Here is a 20,652-nt window from a genome sequence, read left to right on the forward strand (position 1 = left end):
TTGATGGCTCCCCTCTACCAGAAGGCTCCAGACAGGCCCTTTTTTGATGTGTTGTGTTGGCACCATTTGTTTTCTTCAAACACCGATAAAAAAAATATTTCAAATAATTACACTACAGTTTGTTTAATACCAGCATTTTTATTCGTATGTGAGTATGGAGTTAAAATTAAATTTCTCATGGAAAAAAAACAAACCTAAAATTCCTGACTTTCGTGTACCCTTGTAAAAGAAATATATCTAAACAGCAAACAAGTACAAGCTGTTGTAAAATGTAGTCCTGAATCATCTCTTTCAAAGACTGATTTTTATCTAAGGAATCTTACTGTGCTTCTGCCTCATTTCTAACCTTCTGCCAAGTTTCAGAATGTGTTCGCTGAGGATTTAAATGTTAAATACAAGTAGTCTGGATGGATGATAAAGCAAAACTGCTCATATTTTTGCTTGAGTTTTCACATTAAATTCATTTCCTTCAAGAAAAGCTATAGTCTATAAACACTGAGTTTGAAATCTAACTTCATAAGCTATTGTTGACTCCTTTTTAGACAGTATTTTGATTCTTCTATTCCTTTGTGTTCTTCCTGCAACTGATCAGCCATGTGGGTAATGAATCTTCTCCTAGAGGAATGTGATTTAATCTGGTGGTTTTGTTTTCTTTTTACTGAGCAACCTTATCTGCCTTCCTAGCTCTTCTGAGAAGAGGGCTGCAGAGGTCCAGAGGAGTTTGAAGAGTTATGGCCTCAAAATTTTGTGTAGGAGGGCATTTGGAAAGGATCAGAATTCATTATCTGAAAGATTTCTTTGTCAGTACAAGGGATAATTCTTGGGTCATGAGCTAGTTGCATCAGAGCAGTAATACATGGAGCCATGGCCTTTTCATTTTCCCCACACTGCTTCCAGTCATTCGGGCCTTCCTTAGCAAATGAGCCTTTGATCATCAGTAATATGACTATGGTAATAATTATATCCATTTAATAACTGAACTCTAAAATTAGAGAGAAAAAAAGGTGGATGATACCACAATTACCAACCATTTTTAGTTGGTTTTTTTTTTTTTTTTTTTTTTTTAGAACTTAGGCTGTTTAAAATAAAACATATCAGGTTATAAAAGCTCAGAAGCTTGATTGTAAGAGGTGGAGGGAGATTAAAGTTGAGGAATAAGAAGGAAGATATGAACTTCCAAAGGAAAAAAATACTAATATTTGTCAGTAACTGATTTCACTTCTTAAAGGTGCCTTTTTAAATATATCTTTTCTTTCAGATGAAGGCATACTTAATTGCCATTTGCATGTATGTTTGCTTTGAGTTACAAGAAAGATGTGAAATGAAGTATAAGAGAACATGTGGGAGCATAATCAAGAGGTTGGAAGGAACTTGGATTTTTTTTTAATTAATAAATGGCTTGTTTCAGATTCTGTAAAAGCAAGGACCAGAATCACAGGATTTGACAGCACTTGTTGAACCTCTCTCCTCTGTGACAGAACAGTACTACTGGAATTGTTGACATCTGGACTGAGCTAACGGCGTATCCTTGGGAGAGAGATTTTTACCTGCATGTTATCCTATTTACCACTCTCTTCAGATTGGTAATGGCCTGGTGCCCTTTGGTCCCTTACTTCAAAATACTTCCATTCATGAAATGGTGAGGTTTGTAGGTAGAGGCTTTCAGACCACCTAATAATTTTAAGAGACTTTTTTTTTTTAGGTAGTAGATGTTACTTTTATATGCAAACCCTCTAAAGAATGAGATGATTTGCCCCTTTTTGTGTTAGCTTGCCACTTTGTGTCATCTTCTTGTTTCACCCAGATCAGCATATAAGGTGTCAGAACTTGAAAATTTACGAAAATGAGACTGCTCAGCTAGGAGTACTTTGAGAAAAATTGACTTGAAGTTCTAACGTGTGTATGTCTGCAGCAGTGGAAAATCCCAGTTTTACAATCATTAAATAGGTGTTTAATCATCATGATAAAAATCATACCAATGCATGAGGGAAATTGGATGATTAACTAAATGAGCTATCACTAGAATCGTAGAGTATCCCGAGTTGGAAGGGACCCATAAGGATGATCACGTCCAACTCCTGGCACCGCACAGGTCTGCCCAAAAGTTTAGACCATGTGACTAAGTGCACAGTCCAATCGCTTCTTAAATTCAGACAGGCTTGGTGCAGTGACTACTTCCCTGGGGAGCCTGTTCCAGTGTGCGACCACCCTCTTGGTGAAGAACCTCTTCCTGATGTCCAGCCTAAACTTCCCCTGCCTCAGCTTAACACCGTTCCCGCGGGTCCTGTCACTGGTGATAACGGAGAATAGGTCACCTGCCTCTCCACTCCCTCTCGCAAGGAAGCTGTAGACTGTGATGAGGTCCCCCCTGAGCCTCCTCTTCTCCAGGCTGAACAGGCCCAGTGACCTCAGCCGCTCCTCATATGTCTTCCCCTCTAGGCCGTTCACCATCTTCGTCGCCCTCCTCTGGACACTCTCCAACAGTTTCACGTCCTTTTTGTACTGTGGTGCCCAGAACTGCACACAGCACTCGAGGTGAGGCCATGCCAGCGCAGAGCAGAGCGGGACAATCACTCCCCTCGACCGACTAGCGATGCCGTGCTTGATGCACCCCAGGATACGGTTGGCCCTCCTGGCTGCCAGGGCACACTGCTGGCTCATATTCAACTTGCTGTCAACCACAACCCCCAGATCCCTCTCTGCAGGGCTGCTCTCCAGCGTCTCATTGCCCAGTCTGTACGTACAGCCAGGGTTGCCCTGTCCCAGGTGCACGACCCAACACTTGCTTTTGTTAAACTTCATGAGGCTGGTGACCGCCCAGCTCTCCAATCTGTCCAGATCTCTCTGCAAGGCCTTTCCACCCTCAGCTGAGTCCACAACTCCAAGTTTGGTGTCGACGGCAAATTTGCTCAAAACACCTTCTAGTCCTACATCCAAATCATTTATAAAAACATTGAAGAGGACTGGCCCTAAAATGGAGCCTTGAGGGACCCCAGTAGTGACCATCCACCAGCCAGATGTGGCCCCATTTACCACAACCCTTTGAGCCCTGCCCGTCAGCCAATTGCTCACCCATCGTATGATGTTTTTGTTTAGCTGTATGCTGGACATTTCGTCCAGTAGGATCCTATGGGAAACTGTGTCAAAAGCTTTGCTGAAGTCCAAAAAGATCACATCAGCTGGTTTCCCTTGATCGACTAGATGGGTGATCTTATAAAAGTAGATCAGATCTGTTAGGCAGGACCTACCCCTCATGAACCCATGTTGGCTGGGACCAATGACTGCATTGTCCCCCAGGTGCGCTTCAGTAACTTCAAGGATCATCTTCTCCATAATTTTACCAGGCACTGACATGAGACTGACAGGCCTGTAATTGCTAGGGTCTTCTTTCTTACCCTTCTTGAAAATTGGCACAATGTTTGCCAGCTTCCAGTCCAATGGGACCTCTCCAGATTCCCAAGATCATTGAAAAATAATTGAGAGAGGTCCCTCGATGATGTCAGCCAGCTCTTTAAGCACCCTGGGATGAATCCCATCCAGACCCATGGACTGGTATGGATCCAGGTGGAGCAGCAAATCCTGCACATGTTCAGGGTCGGTTGGGAGTTTGTCATTCCCACCGTCGTGGTCCTCCAGCTCAGGGCACCCTAGGTCCAGAAGCCTATCATCAGTGTTGAAGACAGAGGCAAAGAAGGCGTTAAATGTCTCTGTTTTGCCTATGTCATCCTCTGTGAGGAGACCTTCCCCATCTAGTAGCGGACCTATGTTTTCTTTGGTTCTCCTTTTTCCGTTCACATATCTAAAAAAAATCCTTTTTATTGTCTCCCACAGACATGGCCAGCTTCAACTCTAGTTAGGCTTTGGCCACACAAATTTTCTGCCTACAAACACGAACAGCATCCCTTTATTCCTTCCTTGTTGTCTGACCGTCCTTCCAGCAGCCGTGCACTTTGTTTTTCGCCTAAGCTCCAGTAGAAGATCCCTGGTCAGCCAGGCCGGCCTTCTGCCCTGCCTGCCTGACTTCCGATATTTTGGAATCGCCTGATCTTGTGCTTTTAGGAGGCAGTGCTTAAAGACTGACCAGCCCTGATGGAAGCCAATGCCTTCAAAAGCAGTTTTCCAGGGGACCTTACTGACTAGTTCCCTGAGCAGCCTGAAGTCTGCTTTCCCCATATCCAGGGCTGAAGTTTTGGTGACAGTTTTTCTTCTGTCACCATAAATTCTAAATTCAACCACTTCATGGTCACTATGACTGAGACGGCCGCCAATTGCCACGTCTCCCAGAAGACCCTCTCTGTTCTCCAGAAACAGATCTAGGAGGGCACCTTTCCTAGTTGGCTCCCTTAGCACCTGCACCAAGAAGTTATTATCGAGGTGCTTTATGAACCTCCTGGACTTGCTCGTGTCAGCCGTGTGGTGATCCCAGTTGACGTCTGGCAAGTTGAAATCCCCCATAAGGACAAGGGGAGTTGATCTTGAGGCATCTCTTAGTTCTGCAAAGAATAATTCATCTGCATTGTCGTCCTGGCCAGGTGGTCTGTAACAGACTCCCGCAACGACATCACCTTTATTTGTTCATCCCTTAATCCTTACCAAGAGGCTCTCAACTTCGCCATCGCCAACTTGAAGTTCCACACAATCCAGCCCATGCTTCACATACAGCACCACCCCACCACCTCGCCTACCGTGCCTGTCCCTCCTGAAGAGCCTGTAACCATCTATTGCAACACACCAGCCACAGGACTCATCCCAACAGGTTTCACTTATGCCGATGATGTCGTAGCTGCGGGACTGGGCCAAGACTTCTAGCTCATCCATTTTATTCCTCATACCGCATGTGTTTGTGTAGAAGCACTTCAGATGTGCCTCCCTATGCACAGCACCTTGTAGAGCTGACTGAAAGACCTCACTAACACACAGTCCCTCTGATTCTAGCGCACCATCCCTTAGCTCATTACCGGCGTGCCTGGTTTTATCCCCTTTCCCCTTTGACTCTAGTTTAAAGCCCTATCTATCAGCCCTGGCAACTCCTGGGCAAAAATCCTTATCCCTCTCTGAGAGAGGCGCATCCCATCTGGTGCCAGCAGGCCCCGTGTTGTGTAGACCTTCCTGTGATCGAAAAACCTGTAATTCTGCTGGTTGCACCAGTCCCGAAGCCACGTGTTAATGTGATGAGTCTGCTTGTCAGCATCGATTCCCCCCTATCGGAAGGACAGAGGCAAACACAGCCTGTGCCCCTGATCCTTTAAGTAGTCGCCCCAAAGCCCTAAAGTCCCTTTTGATCACTCTCGGACTTCTCGTTGCTACCTCGTCATTACCAACCTGAAAGACCAGTAGCAGGTAGTAGTCGCTGGGCTGTACCAGGCACTTGACTTTCTTAGCAAAGTCTCTCACCCAAGCCCCAGGTGACTTGCCGAAAACGGACTCCACAATCAGTAAGATTTTAAAGTAGGTATGTTTATTGAGCGCTGGGCAGCACGGGGAGTAGTCCCGCCAAAGTCGTGTGCATCTGATGTGGCAACTTGCCATGGTTATATGCAGCAAAGAGTTACATATGCATGAAGTTTCACAGTATGCCTATATACATTCATAACCTGTCCCTGCTTCATATTAAAATTAGTTCCAAGGAGTCATTTCCATAAACTCCTCCCATCTGCGCTTGCGCAGTGTCTCCTGGTGGTGGTCGTCGGGGGTCGTGGGGATGAAGGTTGATGACTCTTCCTCATCACCACTAGTTGACCTCTTGTCTTTGCGCACACTCAGTTGCTCCTTGGCTCTTGTCCATCCGCAGGACCAGTTTCTGCCAGTTTCTTAAGATAGGCTCACACTCTTATTAGGAAACTGACCTTGGTAAGGGGCCCAAGGCTTCTTGCTTTAGTTAATTTGCACAATGCACCATAGTTAGCAAAGACACTAAGTAGCATCCTAGTTTAATGCTGTCAGTGCTCTATCTCTACTTGATAAGATTCTCCTAACTCCCTCTCTCACAGGGAGGCAACAGGGAGGACCCTGTGGGTTGGGTCCGGTCGGCATATCGGGCCCTCTGTTCCTTTGAGAAGGGAGACCCCCATGACCATAACCCTTCTTTCTTTTATGACAGTTGATGTAGCAATGCAGGGGATAGGCTGCCTTGCCTTAGGCACCCTCTCCAACTGGGATGGGCTTCTGTCTACATCGTTGTTTTGACTGTCGTGTTCTAGACCCTCATACCTGTTGTATAAGGGTAGATGGGAAGGTGAGGCGGGCAGGGACAGGGCTCGCCTACCACCCCGAGCAGGAACCTGTCTCCATTCCCCCCTTGGCCTAGGTCTCCTCTTGCTGCCTGGCGGGATGAGGGAACTTTTGTCTTCTGTGTAGCAGGAGACATTTGTGCTATGGCAGGCTCGTGAGTCTGTCTCAGAGAGGGCAGAGTACACCTCCACCAGTCAATTTCCCTCTCTGACTCCCTGATGCTCCTGAGCCTGCACACCTCCTCCTGAAGCTCCGCTATCTGGCTGAGCAGCTCTTCAACCTGGGCACACCTCCCACAGGCATACCCATCGCTGCTGCTGTCGGATACCGACAGAAGACTCGGGCACACCCTGCAGCCCAAGACCTGGACGGCTGCGTGTTTCCCCGAGCCCTCCGTCTGAGTAGCCACATCGGTGACTGCGGCTGGAGAGGCCGCAAGAGATGCGGAGGCCATGGTTTTCTGTTCCTGCTTGATACCGTGGCCAGGTTCCTCGCAGGCAGGTTACAAGTACCGAAGGGAAAGACCGCTGCAAGAGAGTGGCGAGGGGCCCTCCCTGCTCGCCGCCTTCCCTAGGGGCTGCCTTTGGACGCCGGTGGGGGGGGAGTGCGCTGCTGGCTCCGCCCGCGCCTCGTCAGGCTCCCTCACGACGGCTGCCGGGCCCCGGCGGCTCCCTCAGCTGCCTCGAGTGGCCGGCCTCGGTGCCGAGAAAAAGCCCTGCCCGCCTCGATCCCCCGGTCCGCTGCAGAACGCGTCTGCCCCGGGGCCGATCGCCTCGGCGAGTGGCTTCTGTTGTGGGTGTTTGACTGGCTTTTTTGTTGTTCCTACAAGCATGCAGCCTTTTTTGCAGAAGTTCTTGCTGCATTACTTTAACCGAACAGGATAGTGTTTACTTGTGCTATTTTGGGCAGATTAAATACAGTTAATTTGGAATTCCTTATTACTCTTCAGTTCAAAAGCTTGGCCGTCTCACTGATTTTGTTCCCAGAATTTTTATATATGTCCCAACTTTTTTTGTATCTTCAGGACATGAAATAACATGAGAACTGGAGTTCACATCTCCTCTGTGCAATGAAACAGTGGAAAAAATGTTTTTCCTTTTGATATACATGCTTTTCCTTTTTGATACGTGCTGTAGTGACTTGTGTAATGAGCTTTGTTACTTAAAACTTGTCTTCAGACAATGCTAAGGAGGATTCTTTTCATCAATCTTTACTAGAGCATTTTGCATTTATGTTTTATTCAACTATCATTTTTGAATCCTTTGCCTTTCAAAATATTTTTCTGAAAGAGTATTCGTTCCACTTTGTGTACGATTGACCCATTCAGAGACCATTTTAGTGACTCCTTAAAACTTTGTCCTATGTAAACCTAGTTCCTGCTTTACTCATTTGAAACAACAACATACTTAGATTCTTCATATTTGGGTATGCTGCAGCATATTGGCAATTTTTATACCCCCACTCATGTTTTTAGCAACATCAGAGTAGGAATCTGAATGTGAATTTTGAAAAAAACTTTCAGAAGAGTGCGCAATGAAATACATGCACTGAAGTGGCACTGTCTGGAAACTCCAGTATCTTGAAGTTTTGTGAATTATGTGCATCATCTGTGTGTTGTATCTGAAACAGCCTTTGTACTGCCTCAAGACAGTCTTGGAACAGGTTGATTGTCGTAAACTTTATATTGCATATCATGTATAAGAGGAGTACAAAAGACTAGCAAAACAAGACTGGTCTGCACGTGGAAAATACATATACTGTGATTTTAAGAGAACCTATTCAAGCCAAAAGATAGTTATGCGTGTAAAAAAATCTGTTTGAATCATCCTATAGGATGGAAATTTTCTGCTTTGGATTGGTGGACATAAGATTCTAGTGCGTGTGTATGTGTTAAATAAATGAACCTAGATACAGGATGGTTCTCAAGCTGAGCATGATAATTAGTTGGATGAACCAGTTAAAATGCTCAGTTTGTCAGGTACTGTTTCCTTTTGGGCAACACTTGCTGTCTACTTGGGCATTTCTTACTATGTGTGTTAAAGGGGCATCTTTCTCTTGTCATCCCATATTGGAAATTTTCTGGAAGCAGTTTTCAGAACGAAGGAACAGGGACCTACTGAACATAAACTCTGGTCTGCAGCGTGTTCCATTTGTGGAGCTGCATGTATCTTTAACTGTGTGTATTAGCGTGTTATTAAAAGTGATTTTCTCCATAAAAGCGGTCTTGCAGTGTTAGCCCTCAAAACTTAGTTACCTGCCTGTTAATATAACAGACTATGGATGTGTACATTTTTAACTTCAGCATTGTCTTTTGTATGGCTACAGAAACAAAAATGCTTTTCTTCCTAGCTGTGTCCTAAAGTCAGATCAATAGCAGAAGATGCAATAAACCTTGGTAAGAGGTGACTTATTCTGGCAGAAGTACACGTTCCTAGCACATTAGATGGATATTGCCTTGGGGTGTAGAACATAAGTTCTTGTATCTATTCAGGTTAATCCAATTCTTAATTTACAGCAGACTACTCATGGTTCTCTGAAAATTTTTATTTTTGATTGAGTCGTAGGAAAAAATTCAGTAAAAAGATTTTAAATCAGTTCCTCAAAAGTCACTTCTTTATTATTTTGATGTGAATTTGAAGTTTATTCATGTTTCCTGTAGAATACGTAACCCCTGCAGAGGAAGAGTGAGAAAAAAAAAACACACACAAAAAACATTTTCTTCATGGTTAGTTAAATTTTCATGATAAGTATGGAGAACTGTTAAGTTTGAACTCAAAAGCGCATGCTTTTCATAGGTAGTGCAAAAATGCTTGAATTCAACACAGTTTTGAAACTAGCATGTAACATAATCAGATTTCTCTTTCTGGTATAACTTTTATTTAAGACATTCCTAAAAGTTCTTATTACTAAACAGTGGTTCAGCTATGGCATAAGTATTGATGTATGGAGTCACAGAGGACTTTCAAATTTTAACCTAAACTTGCAGAGAGTAGTGTTCAGAGTTAAGCTTTTGAGAGCTAATCTCGTGATTGAAAAGGTGACCTCGTACCAGGGATAACAAGGGTGGTAGAAAAGTGAAGATCTGGCAGCAACAGAGGAGTCTTTGCTTTTACTGAATATTATGTTTGCTAATGAAAGTGAAATGTAGCCTGTCTGTGTTTTGTCATCAGTAATTGAACACTTTTTGACTATCAGCATATGGCCTTTACAGAATATTAAAATAGCCATTTTAGTTAAATAGCAGATTAATTTGGCAGTTATTGCATTCAAGTACATTCATAAACAGAGGTTTACGTGAAAAAAGTAATTGACTCTATTGCTGTGACGTAACTTCTACTTAAAAAATTTTTGTTCCAGATTTGTACTATGGTGGAGAAGCTTTTTCTGTAGAGCAGCCACAGTCTTTTACTTGTCCTTATTGTGGAAAAATGGGTTATACGGAAACATCTCTTCAAGAACATGTTACTTCTGAGCATGCAGAAACATCAACAGAAGTGGTAAGAAGCTTCAGAATTGGTTTTTAATTGTGGTGGAAAAACATGAAAAGGAATCTTCTGGGAAACTGGTACAATATCTCTCTTGAAGCATGAATTCATTTAAATGCTTTTTAAGATGTACCTACATTTGGTGGTGACATCTAAATTCTTCTGTGTTTTAAGGGTATCCTTGGATAATAAGCTTGCTTTTCTTTTGTAATAGCTGTTTGGTTGCTGTCATGTAAAGGCTACCATGTTTGGGAGCTTATTACGCTGTAAGACAATATTTAAAGTGTTCTCCTGGGTATTCTGTATAGCAGTGTCTCCCTTTTTACAGCCTGCATGTAATTGCCAAATGAGTTTACAGTGTCCTGTAAGACCTATACCAGTCTGTTGTAACTCTTAAGGCAGAGAAAGGTGTGCAGCAGCAGCAGCAGTCTGACTTTCAAGGAATTCTGTGGAAGAAAATAAACCTTCTATCTTCAAACCTATTGAAGCCTATTCTTGCGAGAAGGAATGCTGGGGGGGAGGTAACTCCTCAACTGTTTTGAGGCTCTGATCTTTCCTGACAACTTATGAACTGAAACAGTTTACTTTTAGCAGCGACGCTGTAGGATCATGAGTTATCTTAGTGACACTCTGAAACTTTTATCATCTCCTTGATTTTCTCTTTAACTTTGCACCTTTCAGACATAGTGTCACTAATTGAAAATTCCACATTTGGTTGACTTTTCTTTTGTGGTTTGGTGTTGTAGTTCTGATTTGCACCACTTGATGTCAGTGGTATGTTCATGACACCGAATGTTCAGATTCTAGGTTTATAAGATTCTAGGTTTATAAATGTGGCATGTCCTTATTTGTGGCTGCAACTTCCAGAATTCCATATACAGAGTCCAAATTTGTGATCTTAAACACCTGCTACCCTACTGATTTCTGAAAGAGTTGTATGTGTTAAATTAGTCTTTAGTTTTCTTCTGGAGTCAGCCTGCGAAATTATCATCGCTGTTTCAAATAATGATAAAGGACAGTATTTCAATCCTTGAATATAATTGCATATGTTTGTGTTAAGTATTGACTCTAGCTTTTCTGGTAAATGTTTAGTGCGCAAAAGATGTAAGACTGCTTGGGTACTGGAGACTTACTGCAGATGGTGAAAAACCATCACCTAACTGAGAAGGAAATCTTGTGGGTTCTAAACTTCTGTGATCCTGGATTTCCAAGCAACTGTTTTTGTTTAGGTAGTGACCTTTTAGTCCTAGTAGTAGATCTGAGTGTAAAAGCTGTTTTTTACCTGAGATCCTTAGGAAAGTTTCCAGGTATGGAGCAACTTTTATTTTGTTTATGGTCACTCTTCCCTTCCCACTCATCTTTTTAAATGAATAAGCACAAAGAATTCTGGTCCACCAGAGGGAAGAAATCTAACAAAATAAAAATAAAATATTGTACTGTTAATAATTTCGAAAAGTGAAGATTTAATTTTGCCACTTTTGTATTCAGAGTGGTACAGATAAGATGATGATTTTCTGCTTATTTTCTCGTGTATTTGGCATTGGTACATGTAACAATATTAGGTACTCGTGGACAGGAAGAGTTTGACAATATTTTCTTAAAAGATAATTTAATGTGAGTACTTTAATCAAAAAATTACACTGGCATCTATGGTAGAGATTGGAAATTTTGTGATTAAGGTTTGTAAGGTTACACACTGTGAAAAGAATAAATTATGATTTTTGTAGAGAGCCAAAACCTCAGTAACTGCCAGTATTTCTTCACCAGTAAATGCCCAAGGGTAACAGTAAGCATTATAGGGCAACTTTGCAAAAGAATCTGGATATTGGTGTGATGATACCATTGGTGTTGGGTTTCATTTCAGTCCAACATACTGAACACAATACAGCATTCAACTAGAAGTCTGTTAGTGTTGTAAATAAAAATAAATGAATAGAAAATCAAAAACTTCATTGTATGTCATGTTTGAATCTCATTTCAGGAGGCAAGTAACTAGGCTCCTTGTGAATGAGCCGTAAGGTCAGGGTTGTTGATATGTTGTTGATAAAGTTGATGAGAGCTTTTCTCACAATAACGAAACAGGAGCTATTCAGATTGTATTCTTCAAGAATAAAATGGAGAAAATTGTCTCTTCCATTAAGTAACAGGATTTCTGTAAGATCAGTGTAGCTTTATGCTCTGTAAGGAAATAGGGCCCTCCTCTGGACTCAGTCCAACAGGTCCCTGTCCTTCTTGGGCTGGGGGCCCTAGAGCTGAACGCAGTGCTCCAGGTGGGGTCTCACGAGAGCTGAGCAGAGAAAATATTTTATGTGTTTTTTCTTAAATATGTGGCTATTCATTTTGTGGGTGCCTGAAATGTGATTTTTAAAGTTTAAGAATTGATGTCTGGTGACTGACTAAGTGATATGAGTTCTACTTTGTGTAAAACTTATAAATTTGTTTTTTCTCTGTTTGTCATTTCAGATTTGTCCAATATGTGCAGCATTACCTGGAGGGGATCCCAATCATGTCACAGATGACTTTGCAGCTCATCTTACACTGGAACACAGAGCTCCTAGAGATTTAATATCCTTTCCTAAGATGACAGACAGAAGAAGTTAGACTTCTTCATCTAGTAGACATGAGTACTTGTTTTGATACTTTTTTTTTCCTTTTTTAATCAAGGGGTTATACCTCTGGTTTTCTTGGAACTTAAAAGTTGGTGGAGGTTTGTATGTCAAAAACTTGTTTCCTTTCTAGTAAAAACAAAACAAAGCAAAACCATAAATATTAGATGGTGAATAGCCTATAGGTATGTTTCACAGTGTGTTTTGATTAATTTTTTTTTCCCTACTTACATTGTGGTTTATCCTGCGTGGTCATTAGTCTTGATTTTATGCATCCAGGTTCAATAGTGGCTTTTAACTATTTGTGACATGAAGACAGTGATCTGAGGATGATTTGAGCTTAGCTGGTTTTGACAAATGTTCTATCACCATGCTTTAACAAGGTAGTTTCCTAGTGTTACCTGCTGATATTTTTGTAGTATGACAAGGAAAACTTTCAGAATTCCCGGGAAATAAGTGGCTGTCTTTCAGTTACCTTATCTGCAGATTATGCACATTTAACTACATTTGATGGCTGGAGAGCTGAAAGAATTTTTTTTTCCTTGTTCTAGGTATATTTTTCTTTTTCTCTATTTTTTTCTAGGGTTAATTGATGCTTTTAATTTTTTTTATTATTAGATGAGGTTATATAGAGTATCTCCAGGTTATGTAGAGTACTTTAAGTAGTCTGAATTATTTCTTTGTGCATCTCATATAAACAAATAGACAAAAAGACTACATTACTACTTTGCTAATGCCTTTTTTGTTCAAAGATTTAGAAAGGGGGAAAAAAACACATTGCAACTGAAGTTCATTATGCTAACAGAAGGAAGACACCACTTAAGGAGATGTCTCCATTTCAGTTATGATTGTGTTTGCATTTAAGCTTGTTAGTGTTCATCACAGTTTAAGGGTCAGGACAGACTAAACGCACATATTAATTACTACACATTAATTGGATCAGTGTAAAGGAATTTGGGTGTTCATGGCCTCTGTGAAGGAGTAATGAGTAATGCAAAGAACACTACAAATTTACAGAAAAGCAGTCATCCCTGCTTCCCCTTTCCTTGTGGATGGAAGAAGGACTCGTAAGCATTAGGGAGGAGCTGGTGCTGAGTGTGGTGGCTCTGGCCATGTGAGCTTGGTCCCTGGTGTCCCTGGACGTCCTCAACAGTCTGCGGTCCTCTAAGGCAGTTGTGCCATCCTCCCTTTTGGGTAGAGGTGGGATGAGACTGATGAGGAAGGCATCATCAATCAGCCTTTTCAAATGCAGAGTAAGGCGTCAGTGGCAGCCTTTCCAAAGTGGATCTTCCTTGGAGATATATATAGTCCAGCATTTATAGTCCAGCTTCCAGACCATTGGGTCTTTCCTGGCCTGTGGACTGCTCTGAGCTGTTGCTCGTTGATTGGTGTAACAAGTCATTGAGCACATATATCAGTTTAGTTCTGTGGTTTCTACCAGTTACGTGTTTTTTGTAACACCTGCCTAATTGTGCTTTATCTAACAAAATGTGCATCCCTAACAACTGCATAGCGATATACCAAAGGTTAAATTTTGGGCCTCCAACATTAATATAGGCCATGAAATCTAAATTTTACCAGTTATACAGTGAAAAGAATTTCCTGCTGACATTCATGATGCGATGTTTGACTGGAATTCATGTTTCTGCACCTTTTGCCCCCCTTCCATATTGGTGGTGCTGCCAGATAATGTGCAATTTGAGTGTTTGTTTATTGCTAGCTATATAGATTAAAAAAAAAAGAAACATAAAAATCAGTCTTTTCATGTACAGGGTAATGCTTCATTGTCAGTCATCCCAGAAGGGATCTTTCTTGGACAAATAGATTCTTACTTCAGCAGGAAAATGTTTGAAAATGTATTAAATATATCTTTTCAGCCTTAGTAATCCATGTAGCTCTTGCATGGCTGTTCAGCTTATCTGTTTGTCACAAGTTAGGGTTTACAAAGATTTTTCTTACCCTAGCGTAGCTGGTAAGACTTTACTTTTTATCTTAAAGCACTTTAAAAGTTGCAGTTAGCAAACCTACCCCACAGTAGCTTGAAAAATCTCCAGAAACTGGTCTTTTCTATCAGGTCTGGTTATGGAGAAAGCTAGGGAAATGCATCCAGTAGCACCCAGTATTAGCACACTTAGAGGTGGAAGGCGCTCTGTACTGGAAAAACTGTATTCTGTTCCGAGGAAGATTTTCCTCCTGCACCATATATGTTGTATTTCATACTGTAGCAGAGTAGGTTTGAAAGGCAAGCATTCTGTAAACTTTCTTTTAATAACCGTACGTTCTTTCTTGCCATAAGTCTAGACATTTTTTTCAGTCTTAAGTTATTGACCTCTGCAATGTCCTGAGGTTCTGCACTGTACCTGTATGTTTTGTAAAAAGTACATTGGGCACTAATCTTACGCTGTAGTAGATTATGTACAAGTGGTGAGCGTGCTATTTTAGAAACAAGGAAAATGGGAAACAAGGATTTGAGCTAAAAGTTTAGGTAATTATTTCATTTTGCTCTAGTTACTTGTACTAGTGATATTTAAAATAATGTGAAATCTTAACTGGACTGCCTTGGAAAAATGTACATTAACAATGTAATGTACATTGATATATATATTAATATATATTTTTATATTATATAGTATGTTATCATACAATATATATTAATGTTCTTTAACAAAATCTATTTTATTTGTTGATGGTGTCTTAATTTGAGAGCCTGTAAAAATACATGAGTTGAAATTTAAGCATCAGATGGGAAGTGAGGGGAAATAAGGAAAATGAAAGAAGTCGTTCTCATAATTGGAATTTGTGGTATTTGGTTAAAAGAGGGAAGGTAAAACAAAGGAGTGTGATGAATGTGCTGAATTCATGCAAAGTTTTAAGGACTGAAGTGTTGAAATTTTTTGGATGACGTTTCTGGCATGAAGTACAAAAGTCAAAAGGAATACAGTAATTGCTGTGTACTTTTATTAGGCAATAAGCTTTTTATTTTCAGTATTTAATATAGGAATTGGGGAGGGGGAATAAGTCCATGTCTCTGATAACTTTGGCTGAACATGTGATGTCAGTTGAGATTACTTAGCAGAAGACTTTGATCTTAGGAAAAAAATCTTTCTTGATGTTTCTAAGACATAGTAAAAAGCTGAAGAAATACGAGGAGTTTGGTGTACACAGTCTCAAATTCAGATCTGTATGTCCAACTTGCACCGTAGCTACACTGCACCTTAGCTTTGCTTTAGAAGTTGAATGATTATTTTAGGAATGTGTGTACCCGAGTGATTCACCCAGCAAATGCTCTTGTTATTTAGTAGCCGATGCAAAACAGTTCTGTTTTCTTAACTCGTTTCTTACGATGAATCCAGTGGTGTTCGGCATGTACGTCGAATGTTTCACCCAGGCCGGGGTTTGGGGGGACCCCGTGCGCGTAGATCAAACATGCACTTTACTAGCAGTTCCACTGGTGGGCTTTCATCTTCTCAGAGTTCATATTCTCCAAGCAATAGAGAAGCCATGGATCCTATAGCTGGTAAGAGCTGTAACCACCGATTTCACCCCAGTGTCCTTCTTATACAGATGGAGAAAAGTTCAAGATGATAAATGGTTGCTTTGCTTTTGACTGGTGGCTGCTTGTTGATGAATGTTGTGCTGTGCTGGGTTATCCCAGGGCCTATGCCTGGGTCTTCTGAAGCTGAAACCACTGCCCCTGTAACCTTCACCTTTCATTCCAGAGAGTGCACGGCTGGTTCCCAAAGCCTGTTATTCACAGGTGCTGTTTATTTTTACAAGTGATTGTGTCCTGCTTTCATCGCCTACTTCAGTACCTCTCGTTTTAATTTGTTATGAGTATGAAGGTGTTTATGGAGGAGACTTTCTCAATTTGTTTTAGCACAAACCATATACTCTAGAGCTGATGACAATGAAATCAGATCAGCGTGAATGTTGTTAACAGATGTTGAAAATATGTTCGGCTTGCATTCAGGCTGTGTGAATGGCAGCCTTGCTAATATTGGAGGGGTTTTTTAGGTGTACTTGTAAGTTCTTACATAAATGTACTGTTGCAAGCAAGCATTTGTAGCATATTTTGGTCAAGTTTAGAAAACCTGTGAATGAAGGAAGGTTGTCTCATTTTTAACGCCAGAAAAATGTGAAGATGTTTCTAGGATTTCCAGAACAATTTGTTTAGTGTATGTTTAGCGTTGATTTGAAAATAACATCTTTACAAGAAAAAAAAAAAAAAAAGGAATGGAGACAATTTTAAAACGTAACTTTTTCCTGGTTGCAAATACATTTTTATGCTGTGTTTTTTGACCATGCCAGTGTGTTAGGGAAACATCAGAACTTCCTGCTGTAATTCACCTTTGTTTCAGATGCTGAGTAGGCATAAATGCTTAAACTGGAACTTCCTTCTTCTAGGTTATTAATTCCACAGAGGTAGCCAACCAGCCAGCTTAATTAACCGTTGCCCTTGAAAGGGAAGCTGCCTTCCTTAAATGAGTCCCCTTCCCTTCCTTCTGCTGGCTCTGGTGCTCTGCTGACCCTCTGTGACCTGCTTTAACACTTTTTCCCCAGCTGATTTAATGTAACCCAGTAAAAGAAGGAAACAGCTTAAATGAGGTCACACTCAAAGGGTGGTGATCAGTGGCTTTTCCCTAGGCCACATCCTATCACAAGCAGGGGCTCCCAGGGTTCAGACTGCAGAAATTTGGTCTTTTCTCCCTGGAGAAGCGACGGCTAAGAGCAGGCATCATCACAGTATTCCAGTACTTAAAGGATGGCTTCAGAGGGACGAAGGCTTTCTCTTCAATAGGAATCACATGGAAAGAACAAGGGGCAGTGGGAACAAGCTGTACCAGGAGAGGTTTCGTTTTGATGTAGGAAAGAAATCTGTTAGAGTGAGGACAGTCAATCCCTGGAAAAACCTCCCCAGGGACATGGTGGAATACCCCATCACTGGAGGTTTTCAAGGTGCTGAGGTTTGTTTTCAGCCTCACAAGGCCTTCCCTCTTATGGGAGTTAAATACTGGATAAAACAGCACTCTTCTCAACTTCAGTTTTTTGGTGTTTTTTTTTTTTTTTTAAGTAAGCCATTTTTGCAAAAGCATTTAGAGTTCAGTGCTGTCTGCCTGGGTCTCCTCATATCAAGCCTCTATCTCAAGCTCACATCTGCTTCCAAAGTACTGTTCAGCTATAGGCTTATTCTGTAAGCCTTAATTTAGGCTTAACTTAAAGTGAGGATAAATGAATCTAAATCTTGTCTGACAGTTTGATTTTTTTTCCTTTTTAGTAAAACGATGAATAGGAAAGATGTCTAGAAGTTTTCTGTTTTAAAAATGATGGAGTTTGTAGTATCTGTTACATTCTTATATTTTTCTCTCTGTGGCCTTTTCTAGTAATTAAAATGGAATTAAAAGTTAGGATAGTTGGGATTATCGGTGCTGGTAAAACAAAAGAAAAAAAAAAAAACCTTGACCATTCTGAGTTCCTGACACAGAAAAGAATTCCATTTTGCTTTATTCCCCCATTAAAAGGCTTATTTAAAAGGACTGTATTTTATTACTGCAATGGAAGGAAAATTATCATGACCTATAATAATTTTGTCCTCTCCTCCATGCCACAATATCACACTCTACTTCCTCTGCCCTTGCACTAACTACAGCTAAGGAGTACACAACTTCGGGGTGTACAAGAGATCCTGCAGTAAGACATCAAACAGTAATTTACTGCTAGTATTTGTTTCAAAAAATAATCTTCAGACAAAATTTGCTAAAAACATTGCATCATTCAGAAGGGAGGACTTAAGGATGGACTTTTTAATTTCTAGAAGATCGCAGAGTAAAAACTTTAACAGCAAACATGCTTGTCAACAGTTTTGTGAGGCAATTTTTGAACAAGTTTTCTTAACTAAATACATGTTGTTAAATGTTTGAAGTGACAGCACATATTTCTCTCTTACTCAACACAGCTTCCTTCTATGACATTAGGATGGCAAAACCTGTGTTATGGGGGCATGTTTTTTGAAGCTAAAATACAATCAGTAATCAAAGCCAAAATGAAGTATTTTCCTAGTCATTTGGTATTTTGTCTTGAAGTTTCAGAGAACTGCTGCAGAGGGTACTATCCTTCACTGGGTATTGTCTATGGATTGTCTCTCTTGTTATTTAGAAGGCGTTAAACTTTGACTTTTTCTTTGAAATAAACCTTCATAGAATTAGGCTTGATCTTGCTTACCCTTTGAGATATTGAGTGCTTGGAATTTTTTGAAGAGTTTCATGGGCTCTCCAACATTATTTGTACTTTATTTTTGTTGATTGAAAAAAAAAATTAATTGATGCACTGGAATTCAGGGTGTATTCATTCTATTGTGTAATAGTCACTTAACGTATTTCATCATAGATACCTTTCTCTTCTCTGGCAGAGCTTTTATCTCAGTTATCAGGCGTGAGGCGTTCTGCAGGAGGACAGCTCAATTCCCCTGGCCCTTCCGCTTCTCAGTTACAGCAGCTGCAGATGCAACTGCAGTTGGAACGACAACATGCACAGGCAGCGAGACAACAACTGGAGACTGCACGCAATGCAACTAGACGTACCAACACGATCAATGTCAACACCACTATTACACAATCTACAACAACCACCAACACATCTAACACAGAAAACAGTCAGCAGACTATCCAGAATTCCCAGTTTCTTCTTACAAGGTAACTTGTTCTGTCTATTTACTTCAACACTTACCTCTTACCACTTCAGTTTTCCTTGTTTTTTTCTAGAGGCGGAGTTCAATTAAACTGTTGTGTGTTTGGAATTAGACACATGCCCTGGTAAAGCAGAGTCTTTAAATGTGATCATATTTATCCCAGAATTAACAGGCTACTTAATCATACAGAATATGTTGATGATAGATCTCAACAGTGGTCACAATAAACTGAAGCCTGAAAGGAGACTGCTACCCTCACTGAATTAATGTGCCACCCGTAAAAGAAAGATTTTTGTCCACTGAATCATCTGCTTACTCTGTCAAATGTACTTGAAAGTGTGGTTGTAGACCACTCTGTCACAAATACTCAAAATACCAGAAGAGCATTAAATGTCACATTTCTTTGTGTATTATAATCACAAGAAATGTGGTGCTTGGAAATTTTCCATTTGTTTTTATCTGCAATTAGATGTTCATATTTAAAGGTATAAAATGTTCATCAAAAACTTGCCTGATCCAAACTTTTAGCAGTAATTTAATATCCAAGAGTAGCAGTTTATAGGTGGCCTGAAGGGACTTTATCTGCTTTTGGATATGTTCTGTAGCGGTCTAGTGTTTGCAAAAGAGAGAGACAATCTCACAAGTGCACTGTGGTGTTTCTTTTTTTTTCCCCACAACTACAAATGTCTTTAAAGGATTAGACTTGAATGTGGCTTTCTGCAAACCTTGAAAGGAAGCTACTTTTGAGTTTTGGCTTTATAAGCTACTTGTGACTCCAGGCAGGAGACTTCTGCCAGATCCCTCATTGAGTCTGTAGTTAACATACCATGCTTTTGTTTGTACTTGCAGCATCTTTTCAAACCTTCTGTCTGCTCCTAAGCAATGGGTAAACAGTAATTGCTGCATCTCAACTTCAAGAGGAACAAAAATATTACATAACTAAATTGTGATTGTTTTTCTGACTATGCCCAATGAAAGGAGCATTTCCAGTGTTTCAAGCATGTAGATTTAAGCCATAATGGGGGGGGGGGGGGGAGAGAGAAGTCAGAAGATAGTATTGTTTAACAGGAAATTAATCTGTATTAAAAGCTGAAGATTGAATAGGAGTTTATATATTAAGTGTTTTAGAGACTTAATCACAAAGCAAGTAAAGGATGCCATTAATTAACAGGACACACAACTGCTTTAGAAACTATAGTTAGATCCCAGGGCTGTTTTAAAGAGGAGTTGCCCACTGCATCATTACAATTCTTTTACAAGTTTGATATTGACCTGAAATCAATGTTTTCCACATCTCTCCTGCTTCCCCACCTTCCTCCCCCACAGTCCCCCTGACATACTCCTCTTTTTCTGTTTGATAGTGTGAAAGAGCTATGGGCATTTTAACATGTCTTTGCATTTCCTGTGCAAAGCAACCTGGATTTGAGTCAAGCTGTTATGCCTTGCTGATTTTTATCTAAGTTCAGAATAATACTGTGTGATGTCTTTCAATCAGCAGCTCGTTATTATCTGAGAAACTTAATCAAAGTACGTGCAAATGTCCCAGACTTATTTCCAGAGCATGAGTGAGCGATTTCCTTTCCTATCAGGGCATGTGCTGTCACCTAAGAGAAGTGGTAGAAAGAATGTTTTATCATGCTCTGGG

The 20,652-nt window shown here is 40.8% G+C and overlaps 1 protein-coding gene across 1 annotated transcript in view; it reads left to right on the forward strand.

The window, feature by feature from the left end:
- KCMF1 (potassium channel modulatory factor 1) overlaps positions 1 to 20,652 on the forward strand; it is a 53,813-nt gene that overhangs the window by 30,607 nt on the left and 2,554 nt on the right. Inside the window, exons 3-6 of the mRNA XM_035564222.2 lie at positions 9,589 to 9,728; positions 12,180 to 12,281; positions 15,665 to 15,839; positions 18,729 to 19,011. Coding sequence (XP_035420115.1) covers positions 9,589 to 9,728; positions 12,180 to 12,281; positions 15,665 to 15,839; positions 18,729 to 19,011 — 700 coding nt within the window. The remainder of the gene's footprint in view (positions 1 to 9,588; positions 9,729 to 12,179; positions 12,282 to 15,664; positions 15,840 to 18,728; positions 19,012 to 20,652) is intronic.

Source organism: Cygnus atratus, chromosome Z (assembly GCF_013377495.2).
Source record: "Cygnus atratus isolate AKBS03 ecotype Queensland, Australia chromosome Z, CAtr_DNAZoo_HiC_assembly, whole genome shotgun sequence".
Taxonomy (NCBI): Eukaryota; Metazoa; Chordata; class Aves; order Anseriformes; family Anatidae; genus Cygnus; species Cygnus atratus.